Below are 17,565 nucleotides of genomic sequence, written 5' to 3'. Positions count from 1 at the left end.
ATCCCTCATATCCAAGTGTGACTTATTAACTAAATTGTTTGTATAGCAAACAAACGACTGGCTTCTTTTCGGAACAATTTCTTGTTGTTTTTAGCTGCTCTGTTTGTATAATCAACATGTTTACATATTTAATAAAAAATATATATAAAGAAATGAAAAGGGGCGGGGACACGTGCCGGGTTGTTACGTCACCGACGGTGCCGTGAGCGTCTCCGTCAGGACGCACCGGAGGAGCGGAGCTGAGCAGAGCAGCAACATGGCTGCAGATTACTGGGAGCCAGGAAGATCCGAGAAGCCGTCAGACTGAACCGAGCCACGGATAACCCGGGACAGACCGGGATAAACCCTCCCGGTGAGTAACGGTCACCCCCGGGCCTCGCGTGTAACCGGAAAACCGTCTTTATCAAATGGTGAGTGAGTCGTTGAGGGAGCAGCGGCCGCTCCGCCTCCGCTGCTATTTATAACAGTGAGGAGGACGGTTTACTGCAGGAAATACACGGCTCCCGTCCTCGCCTCTCCAGCTCAGAAACACACAGGCGTAGGCAGGTCCACGGAGACGCGACACCCGAAGCGGCAGAACACAAACAACAGCTGCCACGGGGACACACACACGTAGTTTCAGTTCCCGTTCCGTGCCGTCAGATCCACGGGCAGTGACGTAACGCATCTGTCAGGTACATGTCCTGTCACTCAGCCAGGTGTTAGCCGTCAGGTGTGCACGTGACATGAAGCGGATCTAAGTGGCTGTTTGGGTTCATTAGTGAGTGCGGGTACTTCCTGCTACACAGATCCGAGGCCTCGAGTCTTTTCATCAACACTGAGTAACATCACACTCACCTGTGTGCGTCAGATTCACCAGTGGAAACTCGTGCCCGCGTTTTCAGGGTGTTCCGTGGGATTAGTTTTAAGTGTCACGCGATTACCTGCAGGTGAGATGAGAGTGCATGTAGTGATTTCAATGTGAGATGAGCATAAAGAGGATGATGTCTCAGGTAAACCAAATCCATAGGTGACATGAATACAGGTGGTCATGTACAGGTGAGCCGAATCTATAGCTGATGATCTACAGGTGATGATGTTCAGGTGAGACGAGTGATTCTTGTGAGGTAGACCTATTCGGCTGTGGTGTGGCAGGTGATGATGGTGAATGAATGGTAGATGAATATGCACAACTACTAATTCAGGCATGATGAGTCAGATGTTGAGGCGTTCAGGTGTTTCCAACTGTTTGGCTATTTACATTTGTCCTTTTATTTCTACCTGTCCAGGCGTGGTCTCCAGACTGGCAGCCCCGCCCCCCTTGGCGTCACGTCCCCCTCTCCCCCCTCAGCCCCCGCTAATGGAGAGGATGAGGAAGATCAAACGGCAGCTGTCACTCACTCTGGGGAGGGGTGGGTCAGGGGGAGGGGACAGGACACTGAGTGACACCATCACTCAGGAAGCAACGTCACACAGCGACTCAGGTAATCCTGTCAGGTGTGAACAGAGGCCTGTGCCGAGATTTTAGAGCTCAGCGCTGGGTTTTCAATTTTTATGATGGCGGCTTTAATTAATGCCACACACCTGGCTGCTCAGGTGCAGGTTATGCTTGAGATGAGAGATCAGCATGGAAAATTGCTGTCCACTGGATATAGTGTCACCATTCCTAGAAGATGTCTTGAACCTTGATGGACAGAGATATATATATATATATATATATATATATATATATATAAACAAACATACAACAATAAATGGGAAATTAAAGTACTCTTATTTTCCCCTTATACAACATGTCATAAAGAGAAAAAAGGTAAAGTCCTAAAAATAAATAATGAAACTGGGAAATTCTTTGGTGCTCCCATTCCTGGGACATGTGAGCTTTGTCCAGTTTCCCTACATTACTGACATCTGTGAGAGAGAGAGAATGACCAGCTAACTATAAATTCCCTTGGAATTTACCTCCGAGTGATTTTTATTCACCGCGTGGGTGAACATCACCCGACGTTAGTGTTCTAGGGTTAAATACTTTATATGTTATATGAAATTTGCAAGGCAGCCTACTTACCATTTAGAATTATGTTTCCATTTGTTCTCAGACAGTCAAAAAGCCTCAGGGAAACAATAATGCTAATGCTGTTTTACACATAAGAATGCAGCGAGGCAACGCGTTCATTTAATGCAATACACAGTTGTAATTATAGTCGTATCCGCTCGTGCTGCCATGACAAGTCTATTAAAGGAGACTTGTGCTCATTTTGTTTCTAATCTCTCGTTCCACTGCAGTAGTTTAGCTACTGATCTGTTTGGGGCTTATGTGTTTATCCTCCGTGGTGACCACGTCGGGGTTGTCCTCGCTTTCTGATGTCACACAGTGCAAAGAGTAACCCACTTCCCATCAGTATGTCCTGGCAACACCTGACACAGAGCTTGTTAAGCTGGGACTGCTTCCATGCTTACCTCGCTCATGTTCCAAGGTAGGCTTGAATAGCCTGGATGCTTGCTCTACCCGGGATTTGAACTCCGGACTTTATGTTCCAAAGACTACGCACTTGATAAATTTCCCAGCCCTAGCATCGACTGTTTTACCAGTATATGTATATATGACAGAAAATAAGGAATCCCACCCCCAGTGTTAGTTCCTGGATATAAATGCTGTTTATCCAGTGCTTTTCCTGTCACACGCTTCCATTTGAACCACAGCAACTGTATAGTGTTTATGTTTTTGTGTTTTTCCCACATGATCCCAGCAGATTGTCACAGCTCGTGGGAACTCACTTGTAACTTGACTGAAAGCTTGTCGAGTTGATGGCCACCTTTGTGTGACTGTTCAGTCTGACTGTGGATGTCAGAGAAAGTGAAGCCCGATAAGGCAAAGATATTCTGGGCATGTTGGACATATGTTGTAGTACGGGCGACCACATGACCGGCTGTGCAGCCCTGGCTTGCCGTGATGCATGCTGGTTAAAGATTTGTCTGAAGTCCGCTGGTGCTGCAGAGTGTCACTGTGTCACATGGTGACATAACCTGCCGTGAGCTTGGCGACTGCAGTGAGCTGCAGACTTTTTCCTCCGGCTCCACCAATAGGGAACCACCTCTGTGATGGCAGAACTTTGTCCTGATTGGCTGAATGCTTTAGTATGTAAATAACATGAATAAAATATATTTATTCATTTTATTTCCCCCCTCTTTTTTTAAATATGTAGCTAACTAATTAAAATTATTCCCAGTTAAAACAGTCAAGAACTAACCAGCTGCTAACCAGCTTTATAAACTGGTCTGCCACTCACACAGCAAACCAGTAACTGGAAGCTCACTGGTTTAATTCCTGACACTTCCCGCCTGATTCCCTCCTCTGATCTGACTGGTTGGTTGGATCTGTGATTTGATTGGTTGCCTCTTGGATCTGTCAATCAATCAATTAATCAATAATATAACACTTGTTTAATTTGAATTTATTTTTTCTCCTTTAACCCCACTTTCATTTTTTTTCCTTCCAAATCAACCAACCGTTACCCGCCTCCTCCCCTCACCTCCTCCTACACCTCCCTCATCCCTCCATCGCCCTTCTGTTACCTCCTTTCCTCCCCACATCCTTCCCTCACTTCGCCCCTTCATCTCTCCCCTCAGAGGTGGTGTCTCTTCGTTCCTCTGGAGGTTTGAAGGTTCGATCTTCATCCTCTTCAGTTCAGTCTTTACTTCAGTCGTACAGCACCTCACTGAGGAAACCCAGAGGCCTCGGACGCAGCCTGAGCTCCTACCTGAACCACGCCACCAGACTGGGTACTAATGCCGCAAATACATGTACATGCACAAGTACTGTACCACTAATACACACATACGTGCTGAATATATACAGTATAATCATGTACTGTGCATCTATCAACATTAAAATAGAAGTTGATTTTGCTGTATGCTTGAAAATGTAGATGAGTTTAACTGGTGATGTTTTATTTTAACGACTAAGTAAATTTAATTTCTCCTGTGAAGTGAAAACATAGATCAGTTGTTGGCTGTGAAACAGGAATGAAGTCATAATTGGTGAGTTTAAATCTGAATGCTGGAGCAGTGAAAGAGGCATTCCCCTCGATTTAAATTCAGTACAGCCAGAAAACAACAGTCTGACGGACGCTGTGGCTTCATGTGTTGGCAGGCTGAATGCTGCAACGTCACACTTCTGCTCTAATCAATGAAAGTGGCTTTTCTGGGCTTGAGAGTGTACGTGCTGCAGAGATGCACTCCATAAATATAAAAACACACCAGTCAAAATACTTTGTTTTACACACGGCGTGCACGATCATTTTACACAGAAATGGTGTTTGTATTTCTTCTTGTAATTGTAAATTTACAAAGTCTACTCTGTGGATGTTTTCTTAGCCACGTCATACAAACAGCGCTGCGTTTTGTCCATGAACTGATGAATTCTTTCCCAAATTTTTGCAGACTGTGACTGTGCAGAACATGCGCTGCATAGTTGCATTCTGCTGCATATCAGCTCTCTAGTAAAGCGCTATACAAATACAGGCCATTTACCATTTTTACCATTTACTCTGAACTGAGAAAGAAGAATTTGCCTGCAGCTGACCCAGGCAGTCTGCTGCAACCGGTCGCAGTGACAGGAAAAAGCAGAGCGATGTAGAAATAGAAAGAATATAAGATGAAATACTGAGCAGGTTGGCCTGCAGAACAGATACAGAGAGAGCAGAGACTGTGGGGAGATAGACGAAACCAAATGGATGCATGCAATCACAGCATATAAAAAGAGAGCACAGGAGAGGTGCGTAATATGAGAAGTTGTGTAACATGACCAAGGAGCGTTCGAGTCACCTGATCCAGCCCGAAATGTAATTGTTTCCAAAAAGAAAAGCTTAAAATCAGGGAGGGTGTCTGACTCCCGAACCCAGACTGGGAGCTGGTTCCACAGCAGAGACGTCTGATAGCTCAAGGCTCTGCCTCCAATTCTATGGAGTGTCGCAGGAAATAATGTCGTGCCATAGAAGAGATCAGCGTGGCTCTGCCTCTCAGTCTCCAGGAACCACAATAAGCCTGCACTGTGAGAGCGAAGTGCTCTGCTGGGATAATGCAATACTATTAAGTCTTTAAGATATGATGGACTCTGCTCATTCAGGACTTTGTGTGTGATGAAAATGATTTTAAGCTCTATACTAGAGTTCACAAGGGGCCAATGAAGACAAGTTAATATGAGAGAATTAATATGGGAGAAATGGCTCTTTCTCTAGTCCTCGTTAGTACTCTTACTACAGCATTTCTTTATCAGCTGGAGGCTTTTCAGAGAGCTATGAGTACATCCTGATATAAATGAATTACAGTAGTCCAGCCTGGAAGTGACAGATACAGCGGAGTGCGTTTTCAGCATCACTCTCAGGCAGGATATTCCTGTTTTTGACGCTACTGCAGAGGAGGATTAGTTGTGAGTCATGCCACCAAAACAGCTCTGACCTGCCTGGACACGGGATTTCTGAGATGAGTTGTAGGGAGGAGCCTCTGTAGATCGGACTTGTTTTGGTGCATTTGGTGATATGGGGAATTTAAGGCCTGCTCTACTCTTTGTATGCGTGTGACTGTTATTCGTGTGTGTTTTCAGAGATCGTCCATGAAGATGTGAAAATGAGCTCAGATGGAGAAAGCGATCCAGCTTCTTCTTCTGATGATGTTCAGAGTCCAGTTAAAGTCAGAATGAGGAATAAGAAGATCTCTACTGAGGTACACACACACACACACACACACACACACACACACACACACACACACACACACACACACACACACACACACACACACACACACACACACACACACACACACACACACAGAGTGAGCTTACTAGCAGAGATGTTGGGATATTCCCCAGTCTTTAAGGAGCACTCACTATTTGTTTTCTGCAAAGCCTTGAGGACCTTTTAGCGGTTTGGTGCAGCTCTTCGCCTCCTTGGTTGGTTTCGTTTTTGATATTTTCTTCTCCAGCTGCTCGTTTTCTGGCTGTTTAGTTGTTTGGATGTGGGTGTTTCAGCTTGCGTGCTCTGCAGGCTTACATTCCTTCCAAAGGAACATCTTCAGTCAAATGTGTTATAGAGCTAAGTCTGGTTTGAGATTTCTTGTTGCTTCTTCAGTCCAGCGCGTCGTAGCTGCTGACGGAGGGCCTTCACACTGCTCTGACTGAGACAGTGCCGTGTGTTTCTCTAACATTAATATTTATCAGATGCAAAGATGCGTTGGAGTGGTTTAGCCTGCAGCTTCCCAAACATGTCAGCGAGCTTGTCTTCATCTTTTTCACGACTGAAAGACTCGGCTGGTCTCCGGGTACAGATGCACAGCTGTCATGCTGGCTGGTCCAGGTCCTGCTTTTAAGGAACGAGCGAGCAAAATGTGTTCGTTTCAGCGCCAGACTCGAACTGGTGCTTAACAAAGCTGGGTTTACCTGTGCAGTGCTGGTAAAGCTGTAAATGAGCCAATAGGCTACAATAACTGTCAGGCTGAAGTGTGGGCTGATTGAGCTGCTGTGTCATTAAAAGCAAACCGCTTAGAGAGTGAGGACTCTTTCATCTGTGAGCTTTTTATTTTCTATGTGGGCTTTTGTTTTTGCAGGCAGATGTGTGACCCCCCCCCCCACACCACCTCCCCTCGCGGCTAATGGGTGATGCCAGTCTGTCACACATCTGTGGACAGATGTTCTGACTCCTGGCCGGAGGTTTTGTTTCTCTGCCTTCTGTTTTAAAATCCTCTAAAGGTTTTCTGATGGATTCAGGTCAGGGGACGGACTTTATCCAGCTCATAATTTCACATTGTTCTTCCATTAGTCTGTAAAGGTCTTCTCCTCCGAGGAACCTCCATGTGTCTGGCTCTGCAGCTACCGCTGGGTCAGATCAGGTCCATCAACCTGTATTTTCTTTTGGCTCCTCCTGTAGATCCTGACCTCTGCTGCTACATTAAAGCACAGGTACAGGTGGATTCCTCACCATGTTGGTCTCACCCTGAGAGCCAAACGAGCAGCTGTGGAGTTCGTGGGTTCTTTTTATAATCTCGCTCAGGCAGCCATCTTTAAGAGGAATCGGGTGCGATTACTGTTTGCTGCAGTGGTCACAGGTTGCATTCAGGGCCTGCATTTCCAGTGCTGTCTGCCCTTTGTTTGTTTTTAGTGCTACTTCAGATCCAATGCAGACATTTCATGTTAAAATGAAACGGTTCCTTTCATGATGACTGAACATTTACCTGCAGCGGTAAAAGGTCTTTGCTGATGAAAATAAACTGTCAGGTGCTGCGGAGGATGAAGGTGAACGTTCACATGAATTCTGTTGTGTTTCTTCTCTGTTTCAGGACATCAACAAACGTCTGTCGTTACCGGCTGACATCCGTCTTCCAGACGATTACCTGGAGAAGTTTAATGTGATTGGTCCAGCTCTGTTCGAGCAGCCAATCAGCAGGCGGCTGCGTAGAGTGTCTCTGGTATGTGTAACTGCTTCTTTTTGTTTTCACGCAGGTGTTTGGGACAGTTTTGGGTAGGCCTGCCACAAACGATGATTTTGATAGTCGACTAGTCACCGATTATTTTTGTGATTAGTCGACTAATTGGATCATGCATCCAGTGGACGTGGAAAGTATAGCTTATTGGACCAGCATCTGCTCTAATATAACTATCATTTCTAACTAAAAATAAAGACAAGATGATGGTTTATTAAACTTTTAATGAAATTTGCAGATTGTCTCAGTGAAGTTTAATAAACTCTGCCGTCTGCTCCTTGCTGTTCAATATATAACAGGACATTGGAGTAAATTCGACCATCTCACACTTCTGTTTAATCAGTTTTCTGTGTGATGTTTATTCAGCTGTGTGAAAACTGTAACTTTAATCTCAGCCAAACCGATTTACTCAGGAACTAATAAAAGACTGAACAAAGCCAAACAACAACATTTTTAATTTATCTAACTGACTTATAAATCATGTCTAACCTGAGTAGCGAAAGATCGCGAGGGGGGGGGGGGGTTGAAAACGATGTGCTGGGAGTTCGCTGTTCTTGCCGGATCTAGTGAGCCTTGAACCCGGGCTCGCTATCCAGCTGGTGGGTAACAGACGTCTCCGAAAACGTCGGAGCGCTTTTACAAATATGTGATGGCTTGATAAACCGAGCAGATACTCGAGGTTTACACAGCTACATTCTCGCCTGGAAATATGTTAAACGTTTATTTTGTGACCCAGACATTTGGGCAGGCTTTGTCGCGCCGCTGTAACGTAATCGGCCTACAACTGCGGCCTCCGAAGGATGCGGCCCCTGAATTTGGATACGCTGGGCTGCAGACTGTGTGTCTGTAGGGGGGGATGCAAGTGTGAAACCGGTTTCTGATTCTGTTGTTTCAAGTAATGCAGGATGTTTGTTGTGTTGTTTCTCTTGCATTTAGTGTGCCAGTGCAGGTTATTTTAACCCTCTCATCTCTGCCTCTTTGCCTGCAGTCAGAGATTGGTTTTGGGAAGCTGGAGACTTACATCAAGCTGGACAAACTGGGAGAGGTGAGGCCACATTATCTCCTTCTATCGGTTGATGTCAGACAGATCTTTGAAACTGTTTAATAAAGAACACAAACAGGATCTAAGTGCTCCGTGCTGCTCTGTGACACTCCTTAAAGGTTTCATTTCAGACTCACTAACTAATGTAAAGTTTTCTGACCTTTTCTACAAATTAAGTGTAAAAAGCTTTGCCTGACAGTCCACTCTTTTTGTTGTAATGTTTGCTTTTGGCTCCTGAAATCAATAAATAAGATTCCGATGGCCCAAATGCCCCGCCTCTCTCCTCTCTGTGTGTCACCTGTGTGTAGGGGACCTATGCCACAGTGTATAAAGGTCGGAGTAAACTGACTGAAAATCTCGTGGCTCTGAAGGAAATTAGACTGGAACATGAAGAAGGAGCTCCGTGTACTGCAATCAGAGAAGGTACTGCATCACTGACACTGAACCAACAGAAGTATTACTGGTACTACAGTAGTAGAAGTACTAATGACAGCATGTTTGTACTTTTTACTCCTCAGTGTCTCTGTTGAAGGATTTGAAACACGCCAACATCGTCACGCTTCATGACATCATCCACACGCAGAAATCCCTCACACTGGTGTTTGAGTACCTGGTAAGAAATGCACACAACAATACACAAACTCCTCTTCTTCTTCTTCTTTGGTGGGTTTGAATGTGTGTTCATGTGTTTCAGGACAAGGATCTGAAGCAGTATCTGGACGACTGTGGAAATGTCATTCATGTTCACAATGTCAAAGTGAGAAAAGTTTGTTTTATTCTTAGTATAATGAAATTAAGTGTGTGTGTGTGTGTGTGTGTGTGTGTGTGTGTGTGTGTGTGTGTGTGTGTGTGTGTGGCACAAACTGATGTGACAAACCTGCTGGTGATTTAACTTTTCTGATTTTGGTAGATTTTTAAACAATGATAAAAAATGAATTTAAAAAAGCAGAAGGAATTCTTCTTCTCTTGTTTCCCTGTTTTTGAGGGTTTTTCTTTGCATCGTGTGCTCATCGACTTTTCCTGTAACTGCAGTGGTGTTTCTGTCCTCAGCTCTTCCTTTTCCAGCTGCTGCGAGGTTTGTCGTACTGCCACCGGAGGAAAGTTCTCCATCGAGATCTAAAACCACAAAATCTGCTGATCAACGAGCGAGGAGAGCTCAAGCTAGCAGACTTTGGTGAGTCCTGCAGACACTCTTAGTTTTTGTTTTTTGTTTTTTTTGTAAAGTTAGGACCTATTTAAATCTTAGCGTCTGAGGTTTTTCTTGTGCAAAACTCACCTTTTGAGTGATGTAAATGTGTAATGATGTAAGCGTGAGCTACCGGCACCTGTCACGCTAAAACTAAGGAAAAGGCAAACAAGAAAACAAGAACAGTTGGCTCTGAAGGTGGAACAAAACATGAAGAAATGGACCGACATTCACGTCCATTATTTATTGGTTGGAGGAACATCTTGCTCGTCTGAGCAAAATATCAAATTTTATTTATTCTCAACTTCTGACTTCAGTGAAGCTGCGTAGGGAGAAAATTAAGACACTGGAAGAGGATTACAAGAAAGTAAAAGACCAAATCAACTGTGTGTGTGAAGAGCTGCCCAGCTGTTGCCAAGCCCATCTGTGACTGACACACACACACACACACACACACAACAAGTGCTACTTATTAAATTGCAGACCGAACCCTTGGCCAGTGGGAGCCCCCGGCTGAATCCCTGCCTTTCCAGCTCCACGATTATCACTAAACCTCGTGATTTTCTTCATCTTGTTGTTGTTGTCATTCCAACCAGCTGGCAGTTATGTCATGTTAGTGATGAAGATGTGAAGTTCTTCAGGGACCTCTCTCAGACCTTCACTTCATTTATTTATCACAGCATCGCAGAGAGCCGTTCTTCCTGTATTACCAGTGGAGACAGTTTTATTGGAAGAGAGTCGATTTTTGGTTCCTGTGAGAATTGGATATTAAAACCGCTTCGGGCCGTGCGGTTAAAGACACAGAGGGCGACCGATCCCTTTTTATGCCTGGACTTTGACGATGAGCCAGAGACATGGATTTGCTCTGTGCAGTTTGGCAGAGGAGGATTACAGACACACATCTGACCTCCACAACCAGAGACAGAATGACCTCCTCGGTGAATTCAGGACAGCAGAGTCACTGCACATCATCCCATCGTCTATTTGTAATGCAACACCCAGAAAGTATTTAAAATGCCTTTTGAGGCAGTGTGAGTCGTGGTCCTTACGGAGAATGAATACATTTATTTTAGCTGTTAGGATACAAATGTAATCTGAATCAGTGTAAAGACAGTGATGATGAGGCTTTAATGACACGTGTGTGTGTGTGTGCGTGTGTGTGCGTGCGTGCGTGTGTGTGTGTGTGTTTGTTTCAGGTTTGGCTCGAGCAAAGTCGATCCCAACAAAGACGTACTCCAACGAGGTGGTGACGCTGTGGTACCGACCACCTGACATCCTGCTGGGCAGCACCGACTACTCCACTCACATCGACATGTGGTCAGTGATGCAGTACACTGTACTACTCTATTGTAGTACTGCTACTAGAAAATTTGATAAATTACATTTTAAAAAAATCGATTCTTCTGTGGTGAAATGATCATCTATGGTTAAACCATCTGATGAGACAAACCTCTTGCCGTGTGTGTGCGTGTCTTTGCGCTTGTCTGTCTTTCTGTTTTTAGGGGTGTTGGCTGCATTTTTTACGAGATGGCGACAGGTCGACCTCTGTTTCCTGGTTCCACAGTCGAGGAGGAGCTTCACTTTATCTTTAAATTGTTGGGTGAGAATCATCTTCTACTTCGTAATCTTTTGAGGACTCCATCGACCTGTGTTGATTAAAAGCATGCCTTAGGTTGGACGTGGGAGGGACGTCACACCACACCTCATCATGCTGCTGTTTTTAGCTTTATTTTGTAAATTAATTTAAATGTATGTTTCAAAAAAATAGCTGTTAAGCTTTTGCATTTATATTTATAATAAACCTCGTATGTATTTTGTGTGCAGGTACTCCCACAGAGCAGACCTGGCCTGGGATCACGTCTAATGAGGAGTTTGTGGCGTTTAACTATCCTCAATACAAAGCAGAGAGACTGAGTAACCACACTCCCAGGTGCAGAGCTGCACACATGTACACCATGTTTTAGTAGCCGGGGGTTAAAACACTAAGCCTCCTCATCCATATGTCCAGCCTGTTGCTGCTGACCCACCAGGATCCGTGTGATTCCTTTGCAGTGGCCTCCAGAGAGCCTTCCTCTTTACTTTATTTTAAGTCACCAGATCTGCAGCTGCACACAGATGTGCAGTAATCTTAAAGGCTCACTGCACCAGATAACGAAGTTTGTGTTTTTGTGTTCAGGCTCAGCACTGAAGGAGTGGAGCTGTTGTCAGAATTCCTACAGGTCAGTTAACCTCGCAGTGTTTGTGCGTCTCCTTTTCTTTCTGAATCATAACGAATAAATAACCTTTTGGGGTTTTTTTTTTTTTTGTGTTCATTTATGTGATGGGGAAAATAAAAATTTAAAGTTTAAACTTTATTTAAACTTTAGTTTGAGGGGAAGAAGAGGATCTCTGCAGACGAGTCGATGAACCACTCTTACTTCAGTAACCTTGGAAAGAGAGTGAAGTTACTTCCTGACAGTAAGTTTAAAGTTCACACCGGTCCCATTTGGTCCCTGTTGTTATGGTAACATCACAGAGGCGCTGTGGTTGTTTTTGTTTCAGCGACGTCCATCTTCACCCTGCCAGAGATTCAGCTTGAAAAGGAAACGATGAGACCAACAGCAGCAGCACCGGATCCAGGTAACAGTCTGTGTGGGAAGGAGGCAGAGCCGGCGTGGCTCCCTGCTGGGTTAGTCTGACACTGACATCGTCTATTTTTGTCTTTCTGTCCAGCAAACAGTCCAAACAGGAGGCGGAGTATGCTTTTCTGACATCGTGGCGAGGCGGAGTCAGCTGCTGGACAAACAAAGGGAAACTGACAGGACAGGAAGTGACGATGATGATGATGATGCTTTTTTTTTGGCTAGAGGATTTACTTTACCGACTAACAGCAAGTGCAACAGAGTAGAAGAAAACAGAAGTTACTATTATTTATGACGAGAAGATGAAGCCCGTTGTTTACACAGAGAGGAAATTATGATTCGCTGCAGCTACCTGACCAATCAGAGCACAGAATATTGGGACTAACGGGTTTCAGGGCTTCACCTCGGTACATGGAGAGATGAACGGGTGAATTGTAGTAAAAGCTTCTCCAGGAGGTTCTGTCTTCCATCTTCACTGCAAAGATTAAACACATAAATATCAAGTTGGTGAAAGTCCTGGAAAACCTGGAATTCAGCTCTGCTGTCATGGAAACCCCTGGAAACAGCCGTATACGTCATATCATCCGTGTGAACATCTGCGGCAGCAAAGTCAGCGTTAAACTGAAGCCACGATCCAGTCCCAGCGTGCTGAACTGTACCTGCTTAAAACTTTAATAACACCTGATGAAACACAATAAAAATTCAGTTTGTTAAACACACAAAAAACAAAAATTCAGAAATTTTGACTCCAAAGTTTTCCCTAAATTGCAGCTTGATTTATTTTAATATTTTTTTTAACGTGCTACCGAACATGAGATGAAACCGTCAGAGTAACGTCGAGCCTGCAGCGAGAGGAAAACAGGCGCTGTTTTCACATTAAAGGCTGAAGACGAATGTTCTCTTCAGCGGTCTCCTTATCTGTGTCGAGCTGCCGATTGTGTTTCGGTTTGCAGTATTACATTTTACACTTCAGTGTTACTATTAAACAGCCTGCAGGAGAAGCCAAACACACATCTGTGGAAATTTAAACTTTTGCTTTTATTTTGAAAGTGTGAACCTGATTTCTGCTGTTCTGCATGTGTGTGTCGTACACTCGAACTTTATACTGTAATACTGTTAATATATATATATTAATACCAAGAGACGGTAACACCATAAATCTGCCGTATATAGCTTATCACAGAGAATTTATTTCAACTGGAGTTTTATTTATTGTTTTTTTTTTTTGTGTTTATTGGAGATCAGTAAGTAGGGTTTTTTTTTCTTGTTTTTTTTTTGTCATGGAGACTGTTGAAAAGTGTGATGCCTTTGCCTCATTAGACCCCATGACATGTCAGAGGAAAATGCAGGGCACTGATTGGCTAATTCTGTTTAAACAGCAGCAAACAAGTTTGTTTCTGCACAGACTCAACCAGCACTCAGCCGATTGGGAATTTCCTATGAAATGCGCAACAGACAATTTTTGATGGCAAATTACACGCAGCATCGCGTTCTCTTTCATAAAGAACTTTTTGCAGCTCGTGGTTTTTAGCCTGTGTGTAAACAGACTGCAAAAGAACATTTTAAAGAGATTCACATCCTCGTTGAGACCTAATCTTCCCCTGCACAGAGTCCAGGTGTCGCTGGATGGGATTCATATAACCTTCAGGTAGTTTTCAGATTTCATCCCTTCAAAAACAGATGTAATTTCAAAAAGCCAGTTTTTATTTTTATTTCATTTTTTTTGTATTCTTATCAGTTTTAAGAGTGTTCATATTTTTAAGAGATAAGCTGTTCTTGATGTGAATCTTTATTTTTTAGCTGTGAAGAAATCTTAGCAATAGAGAAATAATAAGACAATAATAACCATCGAACAAGGTGTTTGACTCAGAGGAAGCTGACTTTTCAATCTGCTGTAAAAATGTTGCATACAGTTGTATGTTTGTGGGAGGTTAGAGACATCCAGTGCCCGTAAACGAACGCACCTCCTTTATGTTTGATTGTTTTATTGAACGGCAGCAGAAGTCTGAAGTCTTAAAAAGGTAGAATGGATTCTAGAGGTGTACATTTTTTTAAATACCAGAAAAAGATATCAGACTGAAAATATTCAGACTTTTGCTCCCCGTGAATCATTGAAACGAAACGATAAAACATTGTGGAGGTGAGTTGCCGTTATAGGTAGTAATTCAGAGTGTTTACTGTGTTTCTGTGAATAAAATTGGACACTGGCTGCAGTCAAATGGTCAAAAGAAATGATCACCTGTGTAATTTTCTAATCACTTTTCCTTAACTTCAATGAAACATGTTACAAAAGGATGATTTATAAGGACTTCAAAGAGCCACAGTGCTCAGACTGCTCACACACTAAACTGGCAGCAGATGCTTTGGTGTTTCTGTCTCCAGCGATGCAAAAATCTCGTCTTAGTTATTTTGTCCCATGTGTTCTGTTTCAGGAAGAGTATAAATATGACTTCCTCACCAACCTTTGTCTAAGGCTTCCAGTATCTGTGACTGAAGTAACAGTAATAATCCTCAAAGCTGGCAACACAGCAAGGCACAAAAAGAGAACATATCCATGCAAGCTGAGGTATACTGCAACCTTCCCTGTGGCTGTTTTATTTGACCTAATTACATATAATTGTTGCAAATTAGGCATGGGTATTAGCTGCTTACCTTTCCTGAGGAAAACTGACTATTTGACTGCAACCTGTGTGTTTTTCTTTTAGGACTTAAATGTGTTCAAAGTGATGTGACGGGGCGAGAGTCAGACTAAAGGTGAAGCTTCTGTGAGCCGTGCTAATGCTGGGTTAAACAAATGACTGTTGAATGTAACTCTAAACTGTTGATGTGGTCAGTAGTTTAATGTTGGCTGGGTTTACAGTAATAATGTGTACAGAGTTACTGATTATTAGAGATAATCACAGGTTTTAATCTGCACGCTGCAGTGTTGTTGTTCCTCAGCTGCTGCTCAATTGCACAGGAAACGGCGTATAGATGTGAAAGTTCAGAGCGCATGTTTCTTCAGAGGTCACTGATTGATCTGCATTTTTGGTTTTAGGAACATGAAATAATGGAAAAGAACTCAGGAGCACACTACGTCCCAGTTGTTGAAAGAAAAGCACTTTTGCTTTAATCTGAGATTAAAGCAAAATGGTCAGAAATCCTTCAGGACAGGATTTTACAGGTACATTTTCAGCAGTCATCACTTGAGTTTTCCACATACAGTGTGTTGCCTAATGCAGAGTTAACAGATCATCATACAGCATGTACTACTTTATTAAAAGGTGCACGTAAGACCGACTGGGCTGGTTCTCAAACTACAAACGCTGTATTTTCACATGTACACGTCTTCTCTCTCTTTTCCATTCTAATAGTATCCAGTCACTGAACCTCAGGGAAGGGAACAGTACATTGTGATGTATGAAGCCATTAGTTTCCCTTCTTTAAACAGCCTCCATTTATAACAACAAAAAGACGTCATTAAAATCAAAAGCTGGATCATCGTTTCGTGCATTGGTGTGTGCTGCTCCCACCACAAACCAAGCGTTTCACAGACCCTGAACTGGCAGCTTTGTTAAATGTGCCCATATCGTGCTGCTTTGTGGGGAGACTGTACATGTACATATGTGTCCTCTTGCTTAGATCCAGTTTGCACGGCTCTGTGATGGGAGCAGTACATCCTGGTGCATGAAATCTTCAGTTTGCCTCTATTTCATACAACAAAAACACACTTGATGCCTTTTAGAGGGAAGTTAATGTCCTCAAAATTGAAAGCCGGTGCTCCTGATGCTAAACTTCAAATCCGCTGTTGCTAAAGGGGATTTTTTTTTGTTGTATTAACACCTTTTATCAGATTTGGACATTTTGCTTTTACATGAATTATTAAACAAAACGGGACACAAAACAAGAATCATTCAAAATCATGCAAAGCGAGGCAGCAGCAGGGTTCATGTCTGCTATGTTTGTCACGTTTAGGAACATTTTAGTGACCTATGGAGAAACATGCATGTTTCTGGTCCACATAGATGCAAATGCTGTTTTCTCTGCTTTTGTAAATGAACTAACATGCTTTGTTTTGGTCGACACCATACCAAAGTTATCTGCAATATACTGCACTGCATGATGGGATTCTTCCAGATAACTTCTATGCTGTTCATTTGAATAATCTTCCATTTGCCAAGAAAGCACTGCGACATATCTGATGCTATAATGGATCTGCATACTTGAAATACGAGTCCAAGTATGAAAAAGAAAGTATATCCTGTTATTGTGTACAATTATGTTTACTTCATGTATACTGGATATATTTAAAGTACATAAATATTAAAATTCTTTATTTATTATCAGTGTTGGCTGTTTGTTTATTAGACTTTATTAGTGTTTCTACTTTGATATTACAGTTAACAGGTACGCTGTACTGTAGTATTCACTCGTCCATCCAAATCATTGAATTCAGGTGTTTCCATCACTTCCATGGCCGTGTTGCCAGGACAACAGTACATGCCTGACTGCATTGTGCCGAATTGTGGATTATGGTGTGGCGTTGTCCCCTTAGTTCAGGTCAAAGAAACTCTTAATGCTTCAGCACACCGAGACATTTGGGACAATTTCATGTTCCCAATTTTGTAGGAAGAGTCTGGACCTCAAGCCCGATAAAGCACCTTTGGGATCAGAGCGGAAACCAGGAGCCAGGCCTTTTTGTTCAATATCAGTGTGCGACCTCACAAATGTGCTTTTGGAAGAATGGTCAAGAATTCCCATAAACAACTGTTAACCCTTGTATGGTGTTCGGGTCTGTGAGACCCGTTTTCAGTTTTTTTCAAAAGAAAAATTAAACAATTAATTATTTTTTCAACCTGAAATTCATTGGCTTTGGCTTATTTTCTGTGAAGAGCATGAATCTGAACAAATTTTCAATGACCTCATACTGTACCTCCCCCCACGCAATTACATTACATACAAGGTGTTCGGGTCCACTGGACCCAGGTCTAGTAAAAGTGTTGAAAGTGTAGGTCCTGTGTTCCCACACTCTGTCTTCCTCCTTTCTGGTGCTGCTGATAGTGTTTTCTTCCCCTCCCGCTCCTGCACAAAGTTGCAACATTGTTGAAAATTCAACTATCAACACCGTCTGCTCTTACATTCCCGCACATTTTACCCTCTTTCTTTAGGGATCCAAATTTTATTTTCTCATACCCTGTCCCACCTGCAAATTAGGGGCATAATACTATAAATAAGACTTTGCCAGTGTGGTTCTTTATCACAACTGATCAAGATGGCAA

At 43.0% G+C, this 17,565-nt stretch overlaps 1 protein-coding gene across 3 annotated transcripts; it reads left to right on the top strand.

Moving 5' to 3' along the window:
• Positions 1-208: 208 nt before the first annotated feature.
• Positions 209-16,632, top strand: cdk16 (cyclin dependent kinase 16). 3 transcript variants are annotated; one of them, XM_085261074.1, is made up of 17 exons: positions 209-352; positions 1,269-1,463; positions 3,610-3,762; positions 5,585-5,703; positions 7,315-7,443; positions 8,447-8,503; positions 8,809-8,923; positions 9,019-9,113; positions 9,195-9,257; positions 9,551-9,674; positions 10,883-11,003; positions 11,189-11,286; positions 11,511-11,616; positions 11,863-11,905; positions 12,053-12,143; positions 12,228-12,305; positions 12,399-16,632. In XM_085261074.1, exons 2-17 carry the CDS (start codon positions 1,340-1,342, stop codon positions 12,434-12,436), a joined length of 1,554 nt encoding a protein of 517 aa, XP_085117200.1. In that variant the 5' UTR covers positions 209-352; positions 1,269-1,339; the 3' UTR covers positions 12,437-16,632. The 3 variants fall into 3 exon arrangements, with proteins under 3 accessions (XP_085117200.1, XP_085117202.1, XP_085117201.1); XM_085261075.1 differs by lacking the exon at positions 209-352 and adding an exon at positions 803-929; XM_085261076.1 differs by lacking the exon at positions 3,610-3,762.
• The last annotated feature ends 933 nt before the right edge of the window (positions 16,633-17,565 follow it).

This window comes from Mchenga conophoros, linkage group LG20, assembly GCF_057382185.1.
Source record: "Mchenga conophoros isolate Kocher_MC1m ecotype Shallow Benthic linkage group LG20, M_conophoros_male_GT1.1, whole genome shotgun sequence".
NCBI lineage: Eukaryota > Metazoa > Chordata > Actinopteri > Cichliformes > Cichlidae > Mchenga > Mchenga conophoros.
This window is presented reverse-complemented; position numbering and strand designations above follow the sequence as displayed.

Bases quoted from the DNA above. Each gene is read 5' to 3' on its own strand.
- cdk16 (XM_085261074.1), top strand. From the start codon at position 1,340: ATGGAGAGGATGAGGAAGATCAAACGGCAGCTGTCACTCACTCTGGGG. The intron at 11,617-11,862 runs GTGCAGAGCTGC...TTTTGTGTTCAG, and splicing joins CTGAGTAACCACACTCCCAG to GCTCAGCACTGAAGGAGTGG. The intron at 11,906-12,052 runs GTCAGTTAACCT...TTTAAACTTTAG, and splicing joins TGTTGTCAGAATTCCTACAG to TTTGAGGGGAAGAAGAGGAT.